This window comes from Fukomys damarensis, unplaced genomic scaffold (genome assembly GCF_012274545.1).
Source record: "Fukomys damarensis isolate Sample0158 unplaced genomic scaffold, DMR_v1.0_HiC HiC_scaffold_4, whole genome shotgun sequence".
NCBI classification, from domain to species: Eukaryota; Metazoa; Chordata; class Mammalia; order Rodentia; family Bathyergidae; genus Fukomys; species Fukomys damarensis.
Window position 1 is genome coordinate 33272013 of NW_022900916.1, and position 25607 is coordinate 33297619.

Genomic DNA, 25607 nt, shown 5'->3' on the forward strand with positions numbered 1-25607 from the left:
TCTGCGGGACCCTGCGCCGCGCTGGGGCCGTGTCCTCCGTCCCGGCCTTCGGTGGGGAGGACGCTTCCAGCCCAGAGACCTCTTTGCCCGGAGTGGGAGACCGGAGCGCCCGCGGAGATTGGGCCGAAAGCCTGGCGGAAGCCGAGCTCCTAGCTCGTGCCCACTCACCTGTGGCACCTGTGCCTCACGTGTAAATAGTTACGGTTATTGCTCTCTCAGGAATAAAACCTCGGGAGTTAGGCCTGCAAATGGAAGATAATTAAATTAGGTGGTGCGACTTTGCTCGGGATCCATCTGCTTCTTTCTCTCCCCGAAGGCACGGAGCTGAACGCCTCCGAGTGACTCGGACTCTGGGCTGTGAGAATCTGGGGATCGCATTGCTGGATACCAACCATTGATAACCTAGCGGGTGCCAGGCTTCACCCTAACCCCCAAAACCTCATCACCACGTAGCCAGATAAAATTGACAGCAGATCATTAAGTACAATAGGATTTGGAAGATATGGTAATATGGTATGAAAACAGCAACTTACAAAATAAAAACGGTAACAACCTGATTATCTGAAAACTGAGGAACACAGAAAGGTAGTATTAATGGGAGTTGAAATAAAATCCAGTCTTTTAAAGCCACCTGTAAGTTAGCTTCAGCGTACTGTACATTATGTTCCATGGCTGTGAGCTGGGTTTTTTTCTTACAGGAATCTTGAACATGGTGTGGGTATTAAATATTTCCACAAAGACAAGAAATGAAAAAAAAAGCAAAAACCAGGAAGAATAGTTTGAAATAGGACGAATTATGGGTTACTTTTACCTTAAAAATTTGCGGTTGAAACTTAGTAAGGATAAGGTCAGAGTCCTAGATCTGCCTTGCATGGAAAGTGTTTCTTGGCCAAAATGATTAGAGTACCTAATTTGTATTTCTTCCCTAAAGTCTGTGGTGACTAGGGGTATAATTGAATTATGATCATGATACCAACTTAAATTTCATCTGTTGACACTATCTTGACTATAGCAAATGCAGCCCACAGATATGTATATATGTAATTGCTGGAAAATTTACAAAGAGTGCTTAACCTTCCTATGTGGGGTGCAGTGTGATATTTTTATTCTAGCCCATTTTTCCAGAAATTATGGTTGCACTTTTAGAAATTAATTTCATGCTCCATTATTGGAAGATCATCACTCAAGCGTGAGTAAGGAATTAAAGTTTATTAAAAGAGTTTTAGAGCCAAGTGTAGCACACTTCTATAATCGTAGCAGTCAGGAGGAATTGTAAGTTTGAGGCCAGGGCGGGCCACATAATGAGTCCTTAATTGGCCTAGGCTACAACTGTGAGAGTTTTATCTCCAAAAAAAAAAAAGAATTTCAAATCAATTGCTTGATCATACAACAGCCTGGAAAAGTTGTGTATTTGTTTAACATTATGTGTGTTTAGATCATTCATTCTGGCTGAGAACTAAAATTGTGTTGGCTGGCTTTCTTCACTGTTATTTTATCACTTTTTACAGTTTGGCAGATAGTAGGTATGCAAAGGTTATTGAATTAATTTGGAAAAGTAAAGCAACTTCACAGATAACTAGTGAAAATGCCTACCATTTCTGGGGGCGAATTAGGTTGGTGTAGAATTGTATGGAGAGAGAAAGGGGCATAGAGGGGAAATCATCTTAAGTATGGGCTTGGATTAGGATGGATTAACTTTAAAAAATTTTTTTAATGACTTGATATCTTTGCCCTGCATGTATGTATGCGTTTTCCTTCACAGATGCTCAATAAAAGATATGGTCATTTGCTTGTCTTTATAACATTTGGAGCAGTCTGGAAGTTCTTGTTCTTCTGTATCTTTCCATGTCAGTAGCTGTGTTGTCGTCTGCAGACTGGCAAATTAGTAGTCTCTGATCTGCTGTTCCATTAAAGGTTCTCAAACTCCCTGCTTACCTCAGAAATGAGGATTTCAGGCAGGTAGGATACCCATTCTGCCCAAGACCCCATGTGTCTTCAGTAGCATTTCTTTCTGGTCAACTTGTCTTCTCTGCTGGATAGTAAATCAGCCCGTAGTATTTTTCAGGGCCTTTACAACAGAGCTGACCTCTGATGTGAGCTAGTGTCCTGTAACTGATGTTTTTTAACTAGTTGAAAATTATTGGCAGGAGGTGGTTAGTCACTGTAACTTTCTCACATAGTCTAGGAACACTTCTAGGAATGGAGGTACAACTACATTCTCTTACCTTTTTGTAATTATTGCTCTTGGCCCTTTTATTCAGGAACCTTTTAAGACATTTTTTTTTCCTTAACAGCCCTGCAATGAAATTTTTAATGTCAGACATAATACTGTACATTTATTTATATGGGGCAAGTCCTGGTCCATCCACACCTCCTAGAACTCAGGCCAGAAACACTGATGTTGAACAGAGGAAGTTTTTACTAGTTTGTGCTGTTGCCAAACCTGACTCTGAGCTTTAGTGTAAAATATTAGCCAGATTGACTGGTTTGATAAGACAATGGAAAGGATCATTGTTCCTTCATCAATCTTTACCATTTGGAAACCCTGTTTACATCACTGAACCATAAAATTGTTTGGACATACAAGTCAAGTGAGGTTGCTTTCTCTGCATCAAACAATAAAAAGTGTACTTTCTGTTGACCGTGGCTAGTCAGTGAAAGGTGGCGCATTATAATCATTTTCCTGGCAGTCTTGAGTATGGCATATTTTAAGCTACCTGTCTGCTGAAGGGTCAGGAAGAAGCAACCTTTATTACCTTCATTACCTTTATCAGTCTTTTCTGTCTTATCTTTCTATAAAAGTATGAACTTTTAAAAATTTTGTGCCAGTTGTCTGGCTACCTCAGTCATCTTAGTCTGCATGCTTTGGTTCCAAGGAATGGAAAAACCAACTTAAGCAGAAAACAGACAAGCAAAAAAGATGTGTTTGGGCTGGGGATTCATTGACCTCCTAAATGACAGTTGCTAACTTCTAGTGTTGGGTTTCAGGGTTATAAATGATGCCACCAATCCTTGGTTCCTTTTTAGCCTCACTTTTGTATATCAGCTACAGCCCGTAGTCTCCCAGCAAGGAACTCTGGTAGAACAGGAGCTTGTCTTAGGTCAAATCAAGTCCAAAAATAGCGCCTCGTGACCTGGGCTGGGTTGTGTTCTGCCCCTGTACCAATCACTGTGGTGGACGGTGTGTGTCTAAACCAAGCCTGGACCATGTGCCCACCCTCTGTCCAGAGCCAGGGGCTGCTGGGTATCACCCAGATCATCTAAAGGCCTTTGGGGACCTCACATCTGAGGTTAACATGGCTGCCCAAGCACACAGATAGGTCCTTCCCCTCCACAGTGGGAAGCAAGCTGCTATCAGGCTCTGGTGATGGACTTAATCCATTAGTTCAGCTTCTTTTCCAGACTATTCACAAGAGCAGATGTCAAGCCTGGGATTTAGCTCCACCTAAATCTGGGGATTTAGTCCACCAAAGCTCAAGGTCCTGAGTTTGATCCTGGTACCAAAAAACCCAAAACAAACAACAACAGATGTCTGCAGCTGCTGATGGACCAGGGGGAGTTTACCTTTTCATTTGTTTCTATCCCAGCTCTCCAAAGGAATGTGCTGTGTTCATTCAACAGTGTATTGTACACATTTTTCTTGTTCGACACTGATCAGAGCAGAAGAGCTGGCGGGGTCTGCTCAGCCTGTCTGGGTGCTGCTGAAGCTCACCTGCTCTGCAGGCCCTTCTTACTCCTCCTCCGCAGCCAGGCCTCTTACAGCTGTTATAGCCACTCACATGATTTTGCAGGGTGGACCACAACAAAATAGAGATCTTCCATAATTCCTATCTCCCTTCTCCTTTTTACTCATTTCTGTCCACTGACCTTTCTGAGGGGCCATTTGTCTTATTTGTACCTCTTTAAGCAGGTGATCATGTTGAGAATTAACTCATAGGTCTTTGACTGCACATCAGTAGTGTTCTTAACTAATGGAAATCTCCAAGAACTACTTAAAAAACAAGTGATTGCCAGCTTCCAAGAACAGGCCCTCACTGCCTGAAATGAAACAAATGGAAACTGGTATAAATAGTACAGCTAGTTTTGAAATATTTTGAGCTATTTGAAGCAAATAGGGAATAAGGTCTCAGGATTCAGATAGCGGGTTTTCTTTTAATACAGCAATTTGTAAATCAATGCATGTGAAGAAGCAGGGAAACAAAATGGCTTAAGCACATCTTTAAAAGTGATCCATGCTGCTGATAAGTGACATCATGAGTGTCCCAAGGTGATGTAAAGTAGCATCTCACCTTGGCTACCTGTGTTTGGGCTGACAGTGTGGAGTGCAGCTTCAGAAACATACCGTGGCCTGCTTTGGTAGAACCTGAAAACCAGAGTGTCATCAAGGATGAGTGGTTTGCACTGAGCTTTTTCCTTGGCTTTGTGCAGCTCTGTGCCCTGTTTAGTTTTTAAGGCCATGACTTAATGACTTTTCCTTTCAGTCACCTCCAGGCCAAGTGACTGAGGCTGTGAAGGTAGCAATTGACCTTGGGTACCGCCACATCGACTGTGCCCAGGTGTACCAGAATGAGAAGGAGGTGGGAGTGGCCCTGCAAGAGAAGCTCAAGAAAGGAGTGGTGAAACGCCAGGAGCTCTTCATTGTCAGTAAGGTACCACTTTGCAGGTTGCCTGCAGGTTTCCAGTCACACTTACGCAGGGGAAACTCAGCTGATAAGCTAGGGCCACACTCTTTAATATGAAAACAGTTAACACTGGGCAAACAATTCTTCCAGATCCTGTTACTCGGGCCCTCAGAGTGCCCCATGCTTGCCTGCCTGTGTCTCTCTGTTAGAAGGTCATAGCCCCTGGAATTAGGTTGGAGCCTATGAGGTAGAGCCCAGTGTTCCTGAGACTGAGGTTGTGGGTTGGCTCTTGCTCTCCCAAGAGTCACCTTCCAGGACAGAATTTGGCTCCCATCTGCAGACTGGGTCTCCACTGCTGGCCATCATTTCTTACCTGGAGGTTCTTGGGACACAAAGAACCCAGAATGGGAGGGTGAGGCTGGCTCCACACAGACTAGACTGGTAGGAAAATAGCCCTGAGAGCTCATGGTGAGCACCTAGAGCTGCCTTGCTGAACTGCCCATTCTTATGCTGTTTGGTCCTTGGGAAGTTTCCTTGACCTGGTCATCCTTTCCTTGGGAAAGATGGGATCCACAGTGTGCAGTGAAAACATCCTTAGACCACTCATAATATCACAGAAAAATGGCTGGGTTGTGGGGAAAGAGATAGTTCTTGTTGCTGTCAGACTCCCAGCCGGGGAATCAGCCTTTGCATGGAAGTGATAAGATGTGCTCTTGCTGGTTTCAGCTGTGGAGCACATTCCATGACAAGAGCCTGGTGAAAGGAGCCTTCCAGAAGACGCTCACTGACCTGCAGCTGGACTACCTGGACCTCTACCTTGTCCACTGGCCGACAGGCTTCAAGGTAGGGGCCCGAGGCTCAGGTGTAACCTGTGGCCTATTTTGAGCTTCCTGATTAGCACCCCTTTTGTGTGGTAGATCTCTCTGTCCCTGCCTCTCAAGGTGTCATCTCTAGAGCAGCAGCAGTGACGTCATGTAGAGTGTCTTGGAAACCGCAGTCTCAGGCCCCAGCCAGTCTGAGTCTGAACACAGGTGACTCAGGTCACATTTAGAGTTTGGGAAGCATTGCTCTTTTCTCTTGGGGTGCGTAATTTAAATCTGTGGCAATGAATATGGCTGTTGTTAACCCTACTTCACACAGCCATAAGGTCTGATCAGCCCTCACCCTCTTCACCTCCAGGTGTATGCACACACGTGTTCATACATACCTTACACATATGTTTGTACCTGCATTCTATGTGTATACCTTATCTTAGAGAAATATATCTTCACAGCCTGGGTTTTTGCACACACTGAGCTCTGAGATCATTAAGTCTTGTTTTCTTTCTAACTCCTGGCTTAGTTTCTGCTTGGTTAGCTGAGGCGAAAGAATGTGGGTTTTATACTATAGTTATTTTATTACACTGTGGTAGGTATATTGGTTCCTGAAGGGACATGACTTTCATTCATCATTTTTCATGCTAAACAAGTAAGAGTTGGCATGGTGAGTTTTATAGGCCAGTAGCCAGTCAGGACTTGAGCCCTTCCCCTGTTTACACACTCCAGTGCATGGTGAGGTTAGTCTCAGTTTCAGAGGGTTATCCAGATTGCCATCTGAGAGTCTCTCAGCTTCAACCTGCTTAACTTGAAGCAGCAGCAGGAACTACCAGGGCTTATTTGTCTTTTTCCTTTTCATATTGGCTCTCAGATTTACCTCATATTATTCTCCACGATCATAGCCAACAATGGAAGATTAAAATAACTTTTCTCTTTTTGGTACCAGGGATTGAACTCAGGTCCTTGTGCTTTCGAGGCAGGCGGCAGAACCACTGAGCTAAATTCCCGGCCCTACAATAATTTTTCTAAAGAGAGCTCCCCAGCAAATCTGTGAAAGGCCGTTACTGATTGTTTTGTGTGTCTGTTTTCTACTGTAATAATAGCATGGGACTGAATATTTCCCATTGGATGCAACAGGCAACGTGATTCCCAGTGACACTGATTTTCTGGACACCTGGACGGTAAGATGACCCCTCCCCCACCAGGATTCGATCCTTTATTCCTGGTTTCCTGTCTGGCAGAATGTGAGGTGTGTGAGTGCTCTGTGCTGCCACTTCCTACATTGCATTTGTTACTTTGTCACTGTATTTGCTCTGCTTGTCGTAGGAAAGGCAACCTAGATTTCATCTTGTAGTCTCTTGGCCTCTAAAATGTATAATTAGCTGGCCCTGAATAGTGTTAAGGATGCCTCTGGTTCTTGTCCTTTTGGGGTTCACATCAGCATTAAACACGCACTATTCTCTGTTAGGCCATGGAAGAGCTGGTGGATGAAGGGCTGGTGAAAGCAGTTGGCGTCTCTAACTTCAACCATCTTCAGATTGAGAGGATTTTAAACAAACCTGGCTTAAAATATAAACCAGCAGTTAATCAGGTAAGCCTCCCACCAGGGAAGCTGGGGTTGATGGCATTCTGTTGGATTATCTGATCCTGGAAGTTACTTCTGGTCACATCACTCCGGAAGTAGCCTGGTAGCAGTTTGTGGGCTTGGCAGAGTTCTGAGCTCTGATTTATCAAGATGAGTACATTTGGGAGTTGTAGCATTGCAGGAAACAGCAAAGGTTTGAACGTGGCCTTTGATGACACAGACTTTGACAGAAGAGCAGTGCACAGCCCACAAGAGCCTCTTGTGACAATTGATAAATGGTGAGGGCCAGTGAAAGCCTTTAGGGCATAAGACCATGGAACATCAGTCATAAGATTATTGCTCTTAGTGTTGAGGACACTAGCTAGGAAATGTGGAAAGTTCTTGTGGCTTATCTGAGAAATAGAACATTTTGTCCGTGGGGAGGAAAAGGATTTAGTGTGAGGAAACTTTGCCTGTGTCACATCCACCTGTGCCCACAGTGCCACCATCAGCCCCTCTGTTTTCATTTGCAGATTGAATGCCACCCGTACCTAACTCAGGAGAAGCTGATCCAGTACTGCCACTCCAAAGGCATTGTGGTGACTGCTTACAGCCCCCTCGGCTCTCCCGACAGGCCCTGGTGAGCTCTCAGTGGTATTGTGTTATCTAAGGGGAAAGCTTCTGGCCTGGTCTGCACATCTTGCCCCAGGGCCTCTTGGGTTTTTTGGGAGATTGGAGTTTTCAGCAGCAAATGCCTGCTTTTTCCCGAAAGGGTTGGCCAGCAAGTGATGAACCAGCTTCAGCTACCCTGAGGTTGATGGGAAGGTTGGGGTTGGGGTCATGGGCTGCTATGATGATGAGTCTTGAACTGAACCATCTTTCTGCTCCAGGGCTAAGCCAGAAGATCCTTCCATCCTGGAAGATCCCAGGATTAAGACAATTGCAGACAAGTACAATAAAACTACTGCCCAGGTATGGCCATTTCCAGGCACTGTGACTGTGCCAAAACTCCCTGCACTTTTTTGTGGCCCCTATTAGCAAGAAGGAAGAAAGGTCATCAAGCCCTGTGGGTGTGGTTTGGATCCTGAAGTACATAGTGGAAAGGGTATAGTCTGGGACTTTAAAACACTGTGCCACATGGTTTTGAAATAGTAGTACCTGCTCCCGCTGCCTTGTGGACTGCTCGAAGGTCAGCATTTATCAGTTTTTTTAGAAGCTTATCTCTGTATGAACAGAAGACCCCTTACTACCACGTGTGGGGGGAAATTGTTCCCTTTCTCCCGCATCCCTCGGCATTGAGTGAACTGACTGTGGCTCTATAATGTACATGGAAACAGTGACTAAGAGCAGGGCTCCAGTTGGATCAGGATGACTGTCGAAGGGTATGACCTGGACATCTCGAAGCCTCTCCTTTCTCATCCATGCAGTCCTGGCCTGTCCCCCCGCTTGAGTTATGAGTGTGCATGATTAAGTGAGATGGCAATGCAGTGTCTGGACCACATACACATTCGACGCCTCTCTGGCTCCACAGGTGCTGATCCGTTTCCCCATACAGAGGAATTTGGTAGTGATCCCCAAATCTGTGACACCAGCACGTATTGCTGAGAACTCTCAGGTAAGATCCCAGCTGGTAGCCTGGCTTTCTGCAGTGCAGCAGTGGTGAGAGAGACTTCGTGGGGTTCCTCATCCTGTCCCTGGATTGTCTCATCTATGAGTCTTCCTGCCACTGTTCTGTCCTTTCTGAGACCAGCAAGCCCATCTCAGTAAGCTGTGGTGAGTAAACCATGGAATTGAGATAGTGACTTCCTGTTGGTGGGTCCCTGTGCTGGGGACTGGCCTCATGCCTCAGAGCCCCTGCACCGAACACCCCCACATACACTTGGTGAGACTCCTCAAGGACCCTAAGTGTTTGCACTGAGAACATGTCATTCTTGGACAACATGGTTAATTTGCCTTAGATCTCCATTAGTTACCAGCTCTGTGACCTTGGGCAAGTTACTTCAATAATACCTTGTTAGAGGGTTGTTGTGAAGGTTCAACAAATTGATGCACAAAGTACTTTGCACAGTGCTTGACAATAGCGCTCAGGAATGACAGGTCCATGGACTACAAAGCCCCTTTCGGGCCACTTGACTGACCCACCAGCTCTGCAAAGAGCCAGTTTACAATAAAACTACTGCCCAGGTATGGCCATTTCTAGGCACTGTGACTGTGCCAAAACTCCCTGCACTTTTTTGTGGCCCCTATTAGCAAGAAGGAAGAAAGGTCATCAAGCCCTGTGGGTGTGGTTTGGATCCTGAAGTACATAGTGGAAAGGGTATAGTCTGGTACTTTAAAACACTGTGCCACATGGTTTTGAAATAGTAGTACCTGCTCCCGCTGCCTTGTGGACTGCTCGAAGGTCAGCATTTATCAGTTTTTTTAGAAGCTTATCTCTGTATAAACAGAAGACCTCTTACTACCACGTGTGGGGGGAAATTGTTCCCTTTCTCCCACATCCCTAGGCATTGAGTGAACTGACTGTGGCTCTATAATGTACATGGAAACAGTGACTAAGAGCAGGGCTCCAGTTGGATCAGGATGACTGTCGAAGGGTATGACCTGGACATCTCGAAGCCTCTCCTTTCTCATCCATGCAGTCCTGGCCTGTCCCCCCGCTTGAGTTATGAGTGTGCATGATTAAGTGAGATGGCAATGCAGTGTCTGGACCACATACACATTCGACGCCTCTCTGGCTCCACAGGTGCTGATCCGTTTCCCCATACAGAGGAATTTGGTAGTGATCCCCAAATCTGTGACACCAGCACGTATTGCTGAGAACTCTCAGGTAAGATCCCAGCTGGTAGCCTGGCTTTCTGCAGTGCAGCAGTGGTGAGAGAGACTTCGTGGGGTTCCTCATCCTGTCCCTGGATTGTCTCATCTATGAGTCTTCCTGCCACTGTTCTGTCCTTTCTGACCCGCAAGCTAGACCAGCAAGCCCATCTCAGTAAGCTGTGGTGAGTAAACCATGGAATTGAGATAGTGACTTCCTGTTGGTGGGTCCCTGTGCTGGGGACTTGCCTCATGCCTCAGAGCCCCTGCACCGAACACCCCCACATACACTTGGTGAGACTCCTCAAGGACCCTAAGTGTTTGCACTGAGAACATGTCATTCTTGGACAACATGGTTAATTTGCCTTAGATCTCCATTAGTTACCAGCTCTGTGACCTTGGGCAAGTTACTTCAATAATACCTTGTTAGAGGGTTGTTGTGAAGGTTCAACAAATTGATGCACAAAGTACTTTGCACAGTGCTTGACAATAGCGCTCAGGAATGACAGGTCCATGGACTACAAAGCCCCTTTCGGGCCACTTGACTGACCCACCAGCTCTGCAAAGAGCCAGTGCCATCGTGGGCAGAGTGTGTGGGCTTATATCAGCTGCTCCCCAGTGATCCCAGTGGCCTGTGAACCTCTGTCCTCTGAGCACAGCAGCTCTGCCCAGGTACTGTCCTTGCTGAGCATGGCACAACCCTGGTCATGGGGATCTTCAGCACCACAGTCCCCAGCACAGGTTCGGGATGACCCCAGGTCCACAGCAGCAACTGATTTCGCCCTCTGGGATGGCAGGATGCTGTAGCCATAGCTTTGCCACTTGTCACATACTAAAGTGGCGGGGGAGCTTATAGTTTTGTAGAGGAGACAGTTTCTTCCTATGTCTAGATGTTTTAACTGTTCAAGATAGAGCAGCAAAACAGTGGGAAAGGCATACTCTCCTGACATAAAGCCTTAGTTTCATAGTTCATTTTTAAGGTATAAGAAAAGAAAAATGTGAATGATTAATCTCCAAATGATAACCCAGTTGTTTTATTTTCACATCTCACTGGGTATTCTTTGCACATTTTTCCCATGGCTGTATTTGGAGTATGTAGCTAACTCCCATTCTGCACATTCTGTGATATCTGAAGCTAAGGTTTCTCTCAGCACTGTTTCTCTCAGTGGGTCTGTGTCCCAGAACACAGGCTGAGACTGTTGCCTTCATGCAAGTGATCCTGCCTTCCCAGTCTCCCTTTCTTGTTCTCTCTGCCAAAAAACGTACGTGTATGTGTTTTCTTAGGCCATCTCAAAACCATTTCTTCTCTGTCTGTGTCCTTTAACGCCCCGGTGGAATCCATTTCTCATGCCTGTGGATTCCCAAGGGCTTTGTTTCATGATTTATGCAGTAAATGATTAATGAATTATTCCTTATATTACAGCTGGTGAAATACCTCTGTCCTCTGCTTCACAGTGAATGGAGGCAAAGACATGTTTTGCCCATTACATTGCTCTGTGGTGCTTATCACAGTAGCTGTGGTCAGTAGTGTGGAAAAATGAAGTGGAATGCACAGTTCTGGAAGGGAAGAACTGTGTCAGACCTGGCCAAAATGTGTGCTCTCTCTGAAGAGTGATGTAGCCTTTCTCTAAGTCCATTTCACCTTACTGTCCTCCCTCTGGACAATGGAAGCCATCTTGTTCATATGCAACATTTTTGTCTTTCATTTTTATTGCAGAGCTTATTGTGTTTTTATTTGTTCATTTAAGGTCTTTGACTTTGAGCTAAGCAGTGAGGACATGGCAACCTTACTCAGCTACAACAGGACCTGGAGAGTCTGTGCCTTGGTGAGGTGAGTGAGTCCCACTGTAGTGAGTGACCAATTGCCAGATCACCAAATGCTGCAGAACAGGAGCAGTCCCTGCAGACCTTGGTGACCAGTCTTCTCTTCACAGCCCCCTGCCCCCATTACTTTTGCTTATTACCTCGCTTTCCTATCCCCACATAGCAGGAAACTGTACACCTGGGTCACCTGAACTGCACAGGGCCTGGGGGGAATGCGAAGAGATCTGCTTTAGGTATCTCCTCCCACCTGAGGGCATTGTGGGCCCAACTGGACGCATTTTGGTCATTGGTTTCCAAATGTTAGTGGCTCTTATGAACCCAGATAGGGCCTGCCTCCTCTTCCTGGAAGAATTTGCTTTTAACCCTTTGTCTGAATGACTCTACTAAGAGGGATTTATTAGGAAGACCCAGGTGCTTGGCTCAAGACATACCCGTACTGATACTAAGAAGACCTGTGACTCTGAAAAAGCTACTGAGAGTGAGGCCCCTCCAACTGCACCTGCCCAGGTTCTTTATAGTCTCTCTGAAGTTAGGTTAGACTGTACAGGAGGTCACTAGTTGGGTGTGTATTTTTTATTTTCCTGACAATTCAATAACAAAATAAAACTTAAAAATCACTCTTTGCTTTAGGAAGCAGCTTTTCACTTAGCAGTGGAGACAGGCTGCTGTGTCCTCACTGTCCTTGTTCTTGTCTGAACTTCTCCTCTCCCTCCTTTAGTTCCCCCTCTCATAGGTAGAATTTGGAGGGTCCTGAGCTAGGGCAGTCTCACTGTGTGTTCTCCAGTTCAGAGTTCCGACTGGTGGCATCAGGCAGGTGTGCAGTTTGCATCTTGGATACTAACTTTTGTGAACAAAGCATGAGTGCTGTGAGCCTCACACAGACAGGCCACAGGTCCTAATCAGGCCACACCCAGAGCCAGCCTGGGGAGCCCCAACCAGGGCCCTCTGATGTCCTTTCAACGTGACAGTCACATATGGACCTAATGGAGAGAGAGAGAGAGAGAAGTCAGGCAATGGCTGGTTTAACTCCAAGCTTTTAGAGCCTGCCACATTCATTTCCATCTTCCCTCTCCCCTCCCTCTGCTGGCACAGAGCACCAAAGTCCTCAGGGCTGACAAACCATGGTGCTTCTCTGATAGGTCCCTCACATCCCAACAGGCTATTCTAGAGGCAGCCATCCAGTTATCCTATGCACTGGGTGTGGGTTGGGGTTGATGTTGAGGAAAAAGGCTGGTCCTAATGCTCACAAGTCTCCCAGGAAGTGTTTTCAAACAGTCCAACCCTCCAATTATCACATATTGTTACCCCAAGCCCGATTGCTAGTGACAGTGTCATATTCTCAGATATTCAGAAAAGGGTGGGGAGAGCAGGGCCTGGGGACCTTTAGAATGAGTTTGAATTCTTGAGTGAGTTATATACAGTGGTTCCTTGACTTATGAACTCAATTAGTTCCTGAGGTCCGGTTGTAACTCAAGTTGCTTGTAAGCCTATATAGCTGAGATCTGGATGTTTACCTGGGTACACGCTATAGATAACAAGAGGCAGGTGAATCTTCCATTAACCTGATTAACCCAAGTTGCTTATATGTCAGGCTGGTCATAACTTGAGGGTCCATTGTACTCCACTGGGTTCACCCTGGGCCCTTCACGCACCACTTGGTTGGTCTTTTGAGTGTTCTTGCCATTTTGTTTCCACTATAAGCCACTGGCCCCAGCAGAGAGGAGGGTGAGCCTACACACCTAGATTTTTGTCTTCTGTGGTTCCTTGGTACTGTAGATCTCACCCATTCCATCCTTCCCTCCCCTCCTCTCCTCTCCTCTCCTCTCCTCTCTCCCCTCCTTCCCTCCTCTGGGAGTAGTTGCTTTTTACCTATCCTTTGGACTTCTGTCTCCATAGCCTTTTAATACTTCTATTGTATTATTATTTCTTCTTCTTTACCCCCCCCACTTACTATTTAAGACAGTAAGTTGCAATGTGATCCTCCTAGCTAGACTGGAGTTACTACCAGGAGGAAGGTATTGGGTCTCACCATGCATGGTGCCTGCCCAGTGCTCACATGTGCTGCTTGACAGTAGCCCTGGCAGAGGACACGAAGCTGGACACTGCACAACTGCACACTGATCTGAAGACTCAAAACTGACTTGAGATTTTTCCCTCCCAAGACATTTATTTTTGCCTTTGGACATTTACCCAAATTCTGTGTTGGTAATTAGTTAAGAGTGAAGACCTCTTCCTTTAATAGCAAATGTGTTCTCTTCTGACAGCGCTGCCACCCACAAAGATTATCCCTTCCATGCCGAGTTTTGAAGCTGTGGATGCCTGCTCTTCTCCAAGTTACTTGCACCTGTATTCCTGCCTCATTTGTCCTTGCAACTGTAGAGTATCCTGTGTCCATTGGTAGTGGGTAGAGACCTAGAGACAAAGCACTGAGGGCCTGTTAGTCTGACGCTGAGTGTGAAGAGCAGTACAGTAGATGAGGTGTCTCTTCCAGTCTTTTTTTGCCTTTCATCTTGCCTAGCTGAGCAAGGTGCAACCCAGATAGCCCTTTCTGACCAAAGAGAAGCAACATCTACAAAGTATAAATATTGCTACTAACAGCTAAGTTTTGACTCTTTACAACTGTATTCCTATTAGCCAAACTTTTTTTTTTTTTGCCTCAAATAAAAGTTTTTGTGAACTTGACGTCATTCCATTTTGTTGTTTTTTGAAATAGTAAACCACCTTCCCTCTTACTCCCAGCCTTCATTCCCTGAATGCCCCAGAGCAGGCTTAAGAACTGTGCAACAGGAATGAAGACTCAGTTCCTCTCCTTGCACTGGGGACCCTTCACCCGAGCTTTACCATTTAGCTTTAGGGCAGGAGTCTTATCCTAGCAGTGCAGTGTCTCTTGGGGGATGTTTGCATGCTGGTGTTGTCTGGACCTTGGCCCTGGAGAATGAACAAATCTGGCTGGGTTTGGCCCAGGGCATCCAAGTTTACAAGCTCGCCAGGTGATTCTCATGTGGCCAGGGCTGAGACAGCTTTAGGGCCAAGTCAGTACATAAATCCATTTTTTTTAACAAGTTACTTGTTTGGTCTTCCATGAAAGCCAGAGTCAGATGTTTACTCAATAGTTGTACCTGAGAGAAACTGCTTTCTTGAAGCACATTGTCTAGACAATAGGGGAAAAAAAGCATAAGTAAATGGCATCTAATTCAATAAGGTTTCAAGAGTAAAATCTTTTGGCCCCAGTGACTTTTGGGCGACAGGAAGATGGTTGGAAACAGCAAAGGAAAATTACTTGTCCAAAATCACACAGCCAATATTTTAATAAAGATTTTAAAAATCTCTTAACCTTCCACTATTATGTAGCAATGTCAGTAGCAATATATAATTTTAAATAAAATATGTCCTATTTCTTTGAAAAAAAGTAAAATCTTTTAAGGCTGTAATGCTGCTGCTTTTTTAAAAAACTATTGAGATATAATTCACATTGAACAATTCAGTAGAACAAAACAATTATTGATATATTGCAATATTAACTTTTTTTTTGGTAGTTTAATTAATTAATTATTTTTTGGTACTAGGGATCAAACATCGGTCCTTGTCTTGTGAGGCAGATGGCAGAACCACTGAGCTAAATCCCTGGCCCAGGTTTTTAAAAAATTAGTATCCCATTCCCCACCTCAGTCCCCCTGTTGCTTGTTTCTGTTGCTAGTGTTTCCTTGTCTGAGATTGCTTTAGCAAAGGCCAAATAAATGGGATATATAGATACATTATTAACCTGAAATTTAACAAAATCAGGTTGCTTTTTCTATTGGATAATTATGAAATCCCCCTGATCAAGTCACATTAACTGCTTTGTGGATTATTGATATTTTAAGATGTAACCCCCTTCATATAGTTAATTGGGCAGCAGTGGTTGCTGGGCCTCATGCAGGGAAGGAGAGAGGGCCAACCTAAGCAGCTGGGGTCAAGCCAGGTGGGGGATTCAGCCCCACTTGGCAGCTTTTTGCCTGATCTCCTCTCCTAGCATCTGCCCATCACAGTGCCAAAGTTGACAGGCGCCACCTTAATCCAAGTTAAACCAGCTGCAAGCCTTAAATCACTAAAAGCAGACTCTGACGTATCAAATCAGCTAACTAAACCCAACCTCTGTTTCTCCAAGTAGTTAACAGTTGGCTTTAAAACACTTCAGAAAACCTTGGAAGCAATCACCAATGACATTTTGTTTTAGGTTTTTGTTGTGGGTTTTCTTCTGAGATGCTTCCCAGTTAGGCAAGTGCTCTACCATTGCACTATATGCCCAGCCCTAGAGTTTTGAAATCAATGACCTGCTTTCTAGATCCCTGCTTGAAGTAGACTACTGTAGTAAGACGATTTAGAAGTAAACTCAGGAACATAAATGAGATAAAAGGAAAGTTTGTGCAAACTCCCTCGTTTTCTAGCAGATGCCTTCAGAGTTCAGTACTGTTCCTTGGAAGGAGACTTGCCTGCAGTGGGGAGGAGGCCTGTCATAAAGGGTGAGAGTAGCTCATTCTGAATTTTGGAGCTCAATAGGGATGTATTGGTGGTCAGTGACTTGGGCTCAGTTGGGGTCCCATTGCTTATTGGAAAGTGGGATGTGAGGAGTAGCTAACAGCTCTGGAACTAGAGTGGGACCAGCTCCTTTCCACTAACCTTTCATCAAAGAAGCAGATGTATACAAGTAGCTCCATAGACCAAAATGGTGCCACTTTACCCAATGGAGATCCCCTTTTGTGTAACTAAAATTCATACAACCATCCTTGGCAGTTTCCAGCACAGCCTTGGGACTTTGGTGGCTTTGCTGTAAGGAACCAAGTGGCCATTCAGGGGGCTAAGTCAGTGAAAGATAAAGAGTGATAGTGCTACCCCCATCTTTGAGGAGCTTTGCTTTTTTACAGTGGGGGGCATTGGGAGACCAGAGGAAAATTGAGGCCAAATTGGCTTCCTCTGTGAGCACAGAGAAGAAAGGCTCCACTCGATGATTGCATTTTGCAGATTCTAGGGAATAGTTAAGACAGCTGAGATTAGCTGAGTATGCTAATGGATATTGGAAACCAGATGAATCTGAGTTACTTTGATTGCTTGTACCTGTGTTTGGATGAGTAAAGGTAAGATGAGCCAGACATCAAGGACTCTGCCTACTAGAGGTGAGAGCCCCCTAGTTGCCAGCATATTAAATGGACTCTGTCCGTGTCTGTTTCTGATTCCATGTCATCCTTAATCACCCAGATCAGGGAGAGCAAAGTAGCAGGTCTAGGTCTCCCACGATTGGCACCTGGGTGGGGAAAGCTCAGAGGAGTGAGCTGGCTCCCCATGGGTGCCTGGGGCAGAAGAGACCTGAGACTGGTGGTGAATGGCAGCTGGGTGGGTTGGCTACAGTTGGTGACTGAACAAGGACTTGGGACTGGGTGGGTTGCATACAGGGCACAATGTATATTCGTGAAACAGGGTTTTATCCAATCAGTTTCTAAGCCAATGGTGTAGAATTGTTGATAAGATGATGAGACCCGCTGGAAAAATGCAACAAAAAATTTTAAAGTTACATGGACAAGTAAGATCTGCATTGGAAAATCTTGATCAATGGTTGGATGACTCGATTGATTTAATGCAGCATATTTTCTCAACACAATATCCATATTGATATAATTCCATAAACTTAGTTCTATGTTCTTGCCATGTTCCATGGGAGAAGTCCATATGAGGCCTATTGTTTTCATTGGCAGGCTCCTGGGATGGTTCCCAGCCAAGAAATGCATAATCAGTATTGGGTACCACCCAGGAAGGTTTTTGTACAAGGACTCCTTGGGAGATTGTTGTGGTCTGTGTCTAGATTGCCCCCAAAGCCTCATGTGGTCATAGGGCTCTTTCAGAGGTGACTAAATCTAGAGTTTGTGATGCTGGGATTAAGGATCATGATTACTAAATCAGTCTATTAGGGTTAGACACCACCCTAATTCTAGTAGTCTGGAAAAGATAAAATGGGCAGAAAGACACTGTAAAGGTCTCTTGTTGCTTTTGCTGTCTTCTGCTGCCGTGAACTGTTGCCACTCTGCCATACATTACCCTGCCTTGGAGCCAGCCAATTATGGACTCAAACCTCTAAGAACTGTGAGCTAATGAACCTTTCCTCCTTTAACTTTGGCTGTCAGATATTTTTGTCTCAGCAATGAGAGAAAAGTAACTAAGACCCAAGAGATCCATGGAGATTTAGGATCCAGCCCCCTAGTTCACATTCTCTTCCTTGAAGTTATTTTCTAGCTGTGCTCCAAGGTAAGTCCTTGGTCTTTGGGGTCCTAGAAGGAATTTGTCCTTTCTTCCCATCCTGAGAGTTGGCTACAGAACGTTAGTAGTTGATGCCTTCTCAGGCCTTCTTCCAGCCCAATCTCCCAGCATAACCTTTGTCTTCTGCACAATTTCAACAATAGTACCTGACCTTGGAGTAAACTCTCCATGATGCCAGTAAATAAATGAAGAGCTTTTCCTATAGTGACTTTGAAAACCCACTACTGTAAAATCTGCATTTCAGACAGAGAGCTGCTACTCAGTTCTGCCACTGGCCCATATACAGTAATTCTTAATGGTCCTGTTACTATAGACTTCAAACTCCAGTTCTGTATTTTTAAAATTCATGGTTCTGGCTGTGACAGTTAAGCTGAGTTGTCAGTTTGATTGACTCAGAACCTGCCTAGGACATAAGTAAAGCACATTTCTCCATGTGTCTGGGGGGACAGTGGAAGCATGGCCTTTGGCACTATATCTAGGACCTTACTCCTTCCTCTTTGGTTCTCTTCCCCTCCTCTGCTTCCTAGCCACCTTAACCTAAGGAGCTTTGTTGCACCACACCCTTTCATCATGATGTTTCTGCTTTGGAGCCAGTTTACCATGGACTAAATTCTCTGAAGCTGTGAGCCAAATAAACCATTTCCTCCTTTAAATTTTAGGTGTTGTATTTGTTGGGAATTTGGTTCCATCAATGAGAAATCTGAATGATCAAATCATTTAACCTATTAACCTTCATCTCAATCTATAAAGTGCCTACTTCATAATGGTAATGAGGATTAAATAAGGTCATGAATATAAAACCTTTACCCCAAGACCTTGTACACAGCATTCAAAACATGCTAGTCATCATAATCAAATGCTGACAACAGAAGCAAACCCATCGGTACCCTCACAACTTGGACGTGTTATCCAGGGCATGTAGCTCTGTCCAGAGTGCTTTCCTCACAGAAATAGCACATTATTCATGGTCTAAGTTCTGCATGATCTCACATACAGGAAGGGCAGCTCCTGATAAACTTATCAGTGAACAGTACATTAGAAGCTTTTGTTTTCCAACTCTACAATTATGTCTCATGCCATGAGGAGTGAGCCCTGAAAAAAATGCTGCCCATGCTTTTAAGAATTATTTTTTTCATACAAATAATAGATAGAATGTATGAGACAGACTGTAGCAGTCATCAAATATAGTTAAGAGACTGGCAACAGCTTGCAAACCTCTGGTAGGCCCGCCTCTTCAGCAGGGAGCAACAATAGCACGGAAGCAGCATGAGACTCTGATAGGCCTGCCCCTTTGGCCCAGTGCAGCAGAGGAGCCCAGCACAGCAGTGTCTGTGCTTCCCCGCTCCCCCACGAACCAAAAGAAAGAGGGCTTCTCTGAGGCTCCTAGATGAAAATTTAAGCCCACTGGAAAAGTGAAGGAAATCTCCGCAATAAAGGCACATCACACCATCAATAGTTGGTAAGTCGGAGGGACCAGCATGTCATATTGGAACCTGGTCTAACATCAGGGGAAAGACAACTGGAATCTGCAGTAGAACCTTGCAGAGTTCAACCCAGCAGGAGGTCAGAGATCTCAACTTGGGCCTTGCAGCCAGAAATCAGCCTTAACCTCTGGGGACAGCTGCTGGCTGCTGAGACTAATTAACTTAGATCTTAACACTCCTGCCCTCACTGTCTATTGTGTCAACAGAGGCATACTCAGAAGGAGACCTATTTCTATTTTTATTTTTTATTTTCAAAGTAATATTTTTCTCTTTAAACATTTAAAAAATTTATCTTTTTTTCTTTTCTCAATTTTTCCTGTTTTGAATTTTCTTTTTCTTCTGATTTTCTCTCTCCACCTTGATCTTCATTTCTCTCCCTTTTTGTTCATGTTCCTATCCTAATTCAAATTAATATTTCTTTTCTCTTTCCTTCTCTCAATTGCCATTAGTTTTAAAAGAAAATGATCTTTACAGTCTCTAGCCTCCTTATTGCTGTTAGTTTGTTCTTGTGTATATTTTGTTCTGTCTTCTCCTCTTTTCTGAGTTCTGTCTTCTCTCCTCTTCCTAGAGTTTGTGTGATCTCCCTGTGTCCTCTGACCTCACTTCTAACCTTCTGTATCCTATCTATCCCTCCCTCCCAACTCCTAAGTCCCCAAACTGAAGGGTAAAGTTGCTATATTGAAGAGTTTATTCACTATAAACATATTTTTGGCTGGTCCTTGATTTTTATTTAATTCACACAGTTAAAGATGATGGATTAATAACTACCAAAAATTGTGATTTTTCTAAGCCTTGCTTGATGCTGTGTTGCTGATTGTATCACTTGGGGTAAGGCATTGTGATTGATACAACCAGTTGTCCTTTCTGGTATAATGAAAATGAGATTGCCTCAGAGTAATTAGAGACTCAAAACATAAAGATCAGCTATATCTGGAACATCAATGCATTAACCCAGGAATTAAACCAAGGACAGTACCAAAAACAAAAATAGAAATGAGAAGACATTTAAACAAGGCATAAACATAGACTTCCACCTCACCAAAGATAAACCTCGGGGGGAATGAGGTGGAAAAGTCTGACAATCAACCATCTGGACACCCTTGACTGATAGCACAGGAAGTAACAAAACAGATAAATGAGACTCTAGAAAAATTCAAAACAATTTCTGAGATAACTACAGAGATGGTGGGCAGAATGAAAGACATGTTTAGAGACTCTAGAACAGAAATAGATTTTTAAAAAAATAGATGAGCTCAAGACCATGATGGAAGCCATGAATTCCCAGCATAGGAAATAAGTGGAATCCATGAAACAGATTCAAACAGATATCTAGGAGAATAAACACGCTATAGGAAGCATTTACAGTAGAATGGACAAATGTGAAGATAGAATTTCAGATATAAAATTTCAGTCAGTGACCATGAAAAGAGAGATCTCTTTAAAACAGTAAGGAATCACAAGAAATGGATCCAACAACTCTTAGATGATGCAAAGAATAGTATAAGACTGATAAGAGTCCATAAAAAAGCAGGAGAAAGTACAAATGACATAAAAAAAAAACTTTTCACAGAATTAATGAAAGAAAACTTCCCAAACAGAGGGGAAGAATTTGATATACACAAGTAAAGGATGTAGGACTCCAAATAGCCATTATCAGAAACAAACAAAAACAAAAGAAAACAAAAAAACTGCACCTAGACACATAATAATCAAGATCCCAGAAACCCCACAGAAGAACAAAATACTGCAAGCAGTTAGAAAAAAGAAACAAATCACATGCAAAGGAAAATACATCAGCAAACTTTTTCAATTAAAAAAAAAGCCAAGGAGAGCCTGGAGTGAGGTATTTCAAATCCTAAAGAAGACAACCTAGACTGATGTATTCTGCAAAACTATCTTTCAAAATTGATGGGGAAATGAGATACTTCCACAACAAAGAACACCTGAGAAATTTCATGAACACCAGACTGGCGCTCAAAACATTTCTAGATAATACCCTGGAGAAAGAAAATGAAGGCCACAACTCCGTAAGGGCCAACAGAGCAAATATACCAGATAAGGCAAGAAATCAAAAGGAGACTGGGGAAAAGTAAAATATAACCAACAACAGGAAAATAACATGACAATGAGAAGTCAATACATAACACTTATAGCCATCAATGTTAATGACCTCAATTCACCAATCAAAAGAAATAGGCTGGCAGAATGGATTAAGAAGCAAAATCCAACAATGTGCTGCAAGAAATCCACTTAATCCACAAAGAAATTCCTAGACTGAGAGTAAAAGGATGGAAAACAGTTCCCATGTGACAGGACCCCAGAAAAAAGTGGGAGTAGCTATCTTATTTGAAGACAGAGTAGATTTCAAACCAAAACTAATTAAGAGAGACAAAGAAGGCCACTACATCCTTGTAAAGGGAACAATTCAACAGGAAGAAATGACAATCATAAATATATACACACTGAGTACTAATGCCCCCAACTAAACAAAGCAAGTATTAAGGGGCGTGAAAAGCCAAATAATCACTAATACGATTGTAGTGGGGGACCTCAATACTCCACTGACACAAATAGATCATCTAGACAAAAAATCAACAATGAAATAAAACTAAAACAAGTCTTTGAACAAATGGACTTAGTAGTTGCCTACAGAGTGTTCCACCCCACAAAATCAGAATATACATTCTTTTTAGCTGCACATGGGTCATTCTCCAAAATAGACCACATGCTAGCTCATAGAACATGCTTAAGTAAATACAAAGAAATTGAAGTTATCCCCTGTATATTATCAGACCATAGTGCAATTAAACTAGAGATCAGTAGCATAAGAAACCTCAAGAACTTCACAAATACACGGAAATTAAATAACACATGGAAAGAAAAAACTCAAATTCATGCAGTTAGGAACAAAAAAGCTGAAGTCACAACAGATTCACTAGAATTCCAGAAGATCATCAATACCTACTTCAAAAACCTGTACTCTAATAAAATTGAAAACACAGAAGAAATGGACAGATTACTAAATACATATGAACTTCCAAAGTTGAACAAAGAAGATAAAATATTCTAAACACCCCAATTAATTTCAGTAAATTTGAAAATATAATTAAAACATTACAAACAAAAGCCTGGGTCCTGATGGTTTCACTGCTGAATTCCACAAGACATTTAGAGAACTATTGCCACTACTCTTTAAACTCTTTAATGAAATTGAAAGGGGAAGCAACACTTCCAAATTCATTCCTGGAAGCAAGTATTACTTTGATTACAGGAAAAGACCCAATGAAAAAAGAGAGCTACAGGCCAATCTCCCTAATGAGTAGAGATACAAAAATACTTACTAAGATACTGGCAAACAGAATACAGAAGATCATCAAGAAGATCATACACCATGACCAAGTTGGAGTTATCCCAGGGATGCAAGGATGATTCAACATACATAAATCAATAAATGTAATCCACTATATTAGCAGAGTCAAGGACAAAAACCATATGATCATCTCAATACATGCAGAAAAAGCATTTGACAAAACTAAACACCTATTCATGATAAAAACCCTACAGAAAATTGTAATAGATGGTCTTTATCTCAATTTGATAAAGGTTATCTAAGAAAAGACAAAAGCAATATGGTACAAAATGATCAAAAACTGAAAGCCTTCATGTTAAAATCAGGAACAAGACAAGGATGCCCACTATCACCACTCCTGTTCAATATAGTTCTAGAAACATTAGCCACAGCAATTAGACAAGAGAAAGAAATATAAGGAATAAAGATAGGAAAGGAAGAAGTTAAACTGTCATTATTTGCTGATGATATGATACACTCCATAGATGACCCAAAAAACTCTGTGAAAAGACTTGTAGACTGAATTGACAGTTTCAGCAGAGTAGCTGGATAAAAGGTCAGCACTCAAAAATCAATAGCCTTCTTGTATACAAATAACATACTCACTGAGAGAGAAATTAGGGAAACAATTCCTTTCACAATAACATTGCCCCAAAAAGAAAAAAAGAAATAACTCGGAATCAATCTAATGAAGGAGACAAAAGACTTCTACCCTGGAAACTACAGCACTCTGAAAAAAGAGATAGAAGAGGATATAAGAAAGTGGAAAAACATCCCTTACTCCAGGGTAGGAAGAATCAACACAGTGAAAATGGCCATACTTCCAAAATTGCTATACAGATTCAATGCAATCCCAATTGAAATCCCAAAAGTAAATTTCACAGAACTTAAGAAAACAATCCAAAAATTCATTTGGAACCAGAAGAGACCTAGAATAGCAAAAGCCATTCTAGGCAACAGAGACATGGCAGGGGATATCACAATTCCCAACTTGAAACTATGCTACAAAGCCACTGTGATAAAAACAAAGAAACAGAACCAAGGATCAATGGAATAGATAAGAAGATGCAGAAACAACACCTGATATACTCAGCTACTTCATCTTTGACAAAGGAAACAACCATCCTCACTGGAGGAAAGATAGCCTCTTTAATAAATGGTGTTGGAAAAACTGGATTTCAACTTGCCAAAGATTAAAACTAGATCTGTATCTTTTACCACGTTCTAAACTAAAATCCAAGTGGATTAAAGATGTAAATATCAAAACACAAACACTAAACTTACTGTAAAATAAATTAGGTGGAACTCTTAAAGACATTGGGATAGGAAAAGACTTTATGAAGAAATCCTCAGAAGCATGAGAACTTGCACAAAGAATTAGCAACTGGGATCTCATTGTATTAAAAATTTTTGCAATGCAAGAGAAACCACCAACAGAGCTAAGAGACAATCTACAATGTGGGAAAAAATTTTTACCAGCTACTCCTCAAAGGACTACTATCTAAAATATATAAAGAACTCAAAAAAATCAGATGCCCCCAAATACAAAGACCCGATTCAAAAATGGACATCTGAAATGAAAAGATATTTCTCAGACAAAGAAGTAAAAGCAGCAAGTAAATATATGAAAAAATGTCCAACATCACTGGTCATTCACGAAAGCCAACGAAGACAACACTGAGATTCCACCTCATTCCAGAAAGAATAGCTACTATCAAGAAATCAACCAATAACTAATCCTGGTGGGGCTGTGGGGAGAAAGGAACCCTTCTTCATTGTTGGGAGTGCAGATTGGTGCAACCACTGTGGAAATTAATATGGAGATACCTCAAAGAACTAGGATTAGAGATTCTATGTGACCCAGCTATCCCTGTGCTGGGTATCTTTCTAAGAGAATGAAAAGAATCATACCACAGTGATATATGCATGTCCATGTTTACAGCAACACAGTTTGTAATAGCTAAAATTTGGAAAAAACCCAAATGCCCACCATCTAGAGACTGGATAAAGCATCTGTGGGGTTTTAAAAAATAAAATGGAGTACTATTCAGCCATAAAGAATGAGAAAATAGAGACATTTATAATTAAATGGATGCCCATTGAGGTTATACTCTTTTTTTTAAAATTTTTATTGAGTTTATTGGTACATTTGAGATATACATTACAGTTACATTCATTACTGGGATGGTGTACCTTTACATGACAGGTCTTGGTTCTCATTTTTTCCCCTTGTCCCTGCCCTCCCTTCACCCCCTCCTCCCCTTCCCATTTACAAACACTTTATTTCCATTTTTTCATTTTCTCATACTTTTTTTCTTTTCCCTTATTCCCTTTCCCCTACCCTTCCCACTTTCCCTACACCTTTAGCCCTGTTCCTCCTATTTCACATTGTTAATTATCCCATTAGGATCTTATGTACTATTATAGTTTTTCACACCAGAGAAACTATTCAGTATTTACACATGTGTGACTTATTTATTTCACTTAAGGGTATATCCTAAAAATGTATCCATTTTTCTATGAATGACTCTAATTTCTCATTCTTTATGGCTGAGTAGTATTCCATTTTATAGAAAAAACACATCTTCTTTATCTAGTCTCCAACTTACTGGCAAATGGGCTGTTTCCGTGTTTTAGCTATTAGAAACTGTGCTGCTATATACTCTTAAGTGAAATAAATAGGACACACCTGAGTAAATACTGAATAGTTTCTCTGGTGTGAAAAACTAAAAGTGTAAATAAGGTTCAAATGGTATTACTGATAGTGTGAAATAGGAAGAAAATGGCTAAAGGGGAAGTGGGAGGGGAGGGGAAAGGAAATAAGGGAAAAGAAAAACGTGAAAAAAAGGA

The 25607-nt window shown here is 42.6% G+C and overlaps 1 protein-coding gene across 1 annotated transcript in view; it reads left to right on the top strand.

The window, feature by feature from the left end:
- The window catches only part of LOC104851771 (aldo-keto reductase family 1 member B1), a 14523-nt gene extending 228 nt beyond the window's left edge, over positions 1 to 14295 (top strand). Inside the window, exons 2-10 of the mRNA XM_010609100.3 lie at positions 4482 to 4649; positions 5349 to 5465; positions 6541 to 6618; positions 6906 to 7028; positions 7535 to 7641; positions 7892 to 7973; positions 8533 to 8616; positions 11561 to 11643; positions 13901 to 14295. Of these exons, the coding sequence (XP_010607402.1) occupies positions 4482 to 4649; positions 5349 to 5465; positions 6541 to 6618; positions 6906 to 7028; positions 7535 to 7641; positions 7892 to 7973; positions 8533 to 8616; positions 11561 to 11643; positions 13901 to 13943 (885 nt within the window). The 3' untranslated portion in view covers positions 13944 to 14295. The remainder of the gene's footprint in view (positions 1 to 4481; positions 4650 to 5348; positions 5466 to 6540; positions 6619 to 6905; positions 7029 to 7534; positions 7642 to 7891; positions 7974 to 8532; positions 8617 to 11560; positions 11644 to 13900) is intronic.
- The last annotated feature ends 11312 nt before the right edge of the window (positions 14296 to 25607 follow it).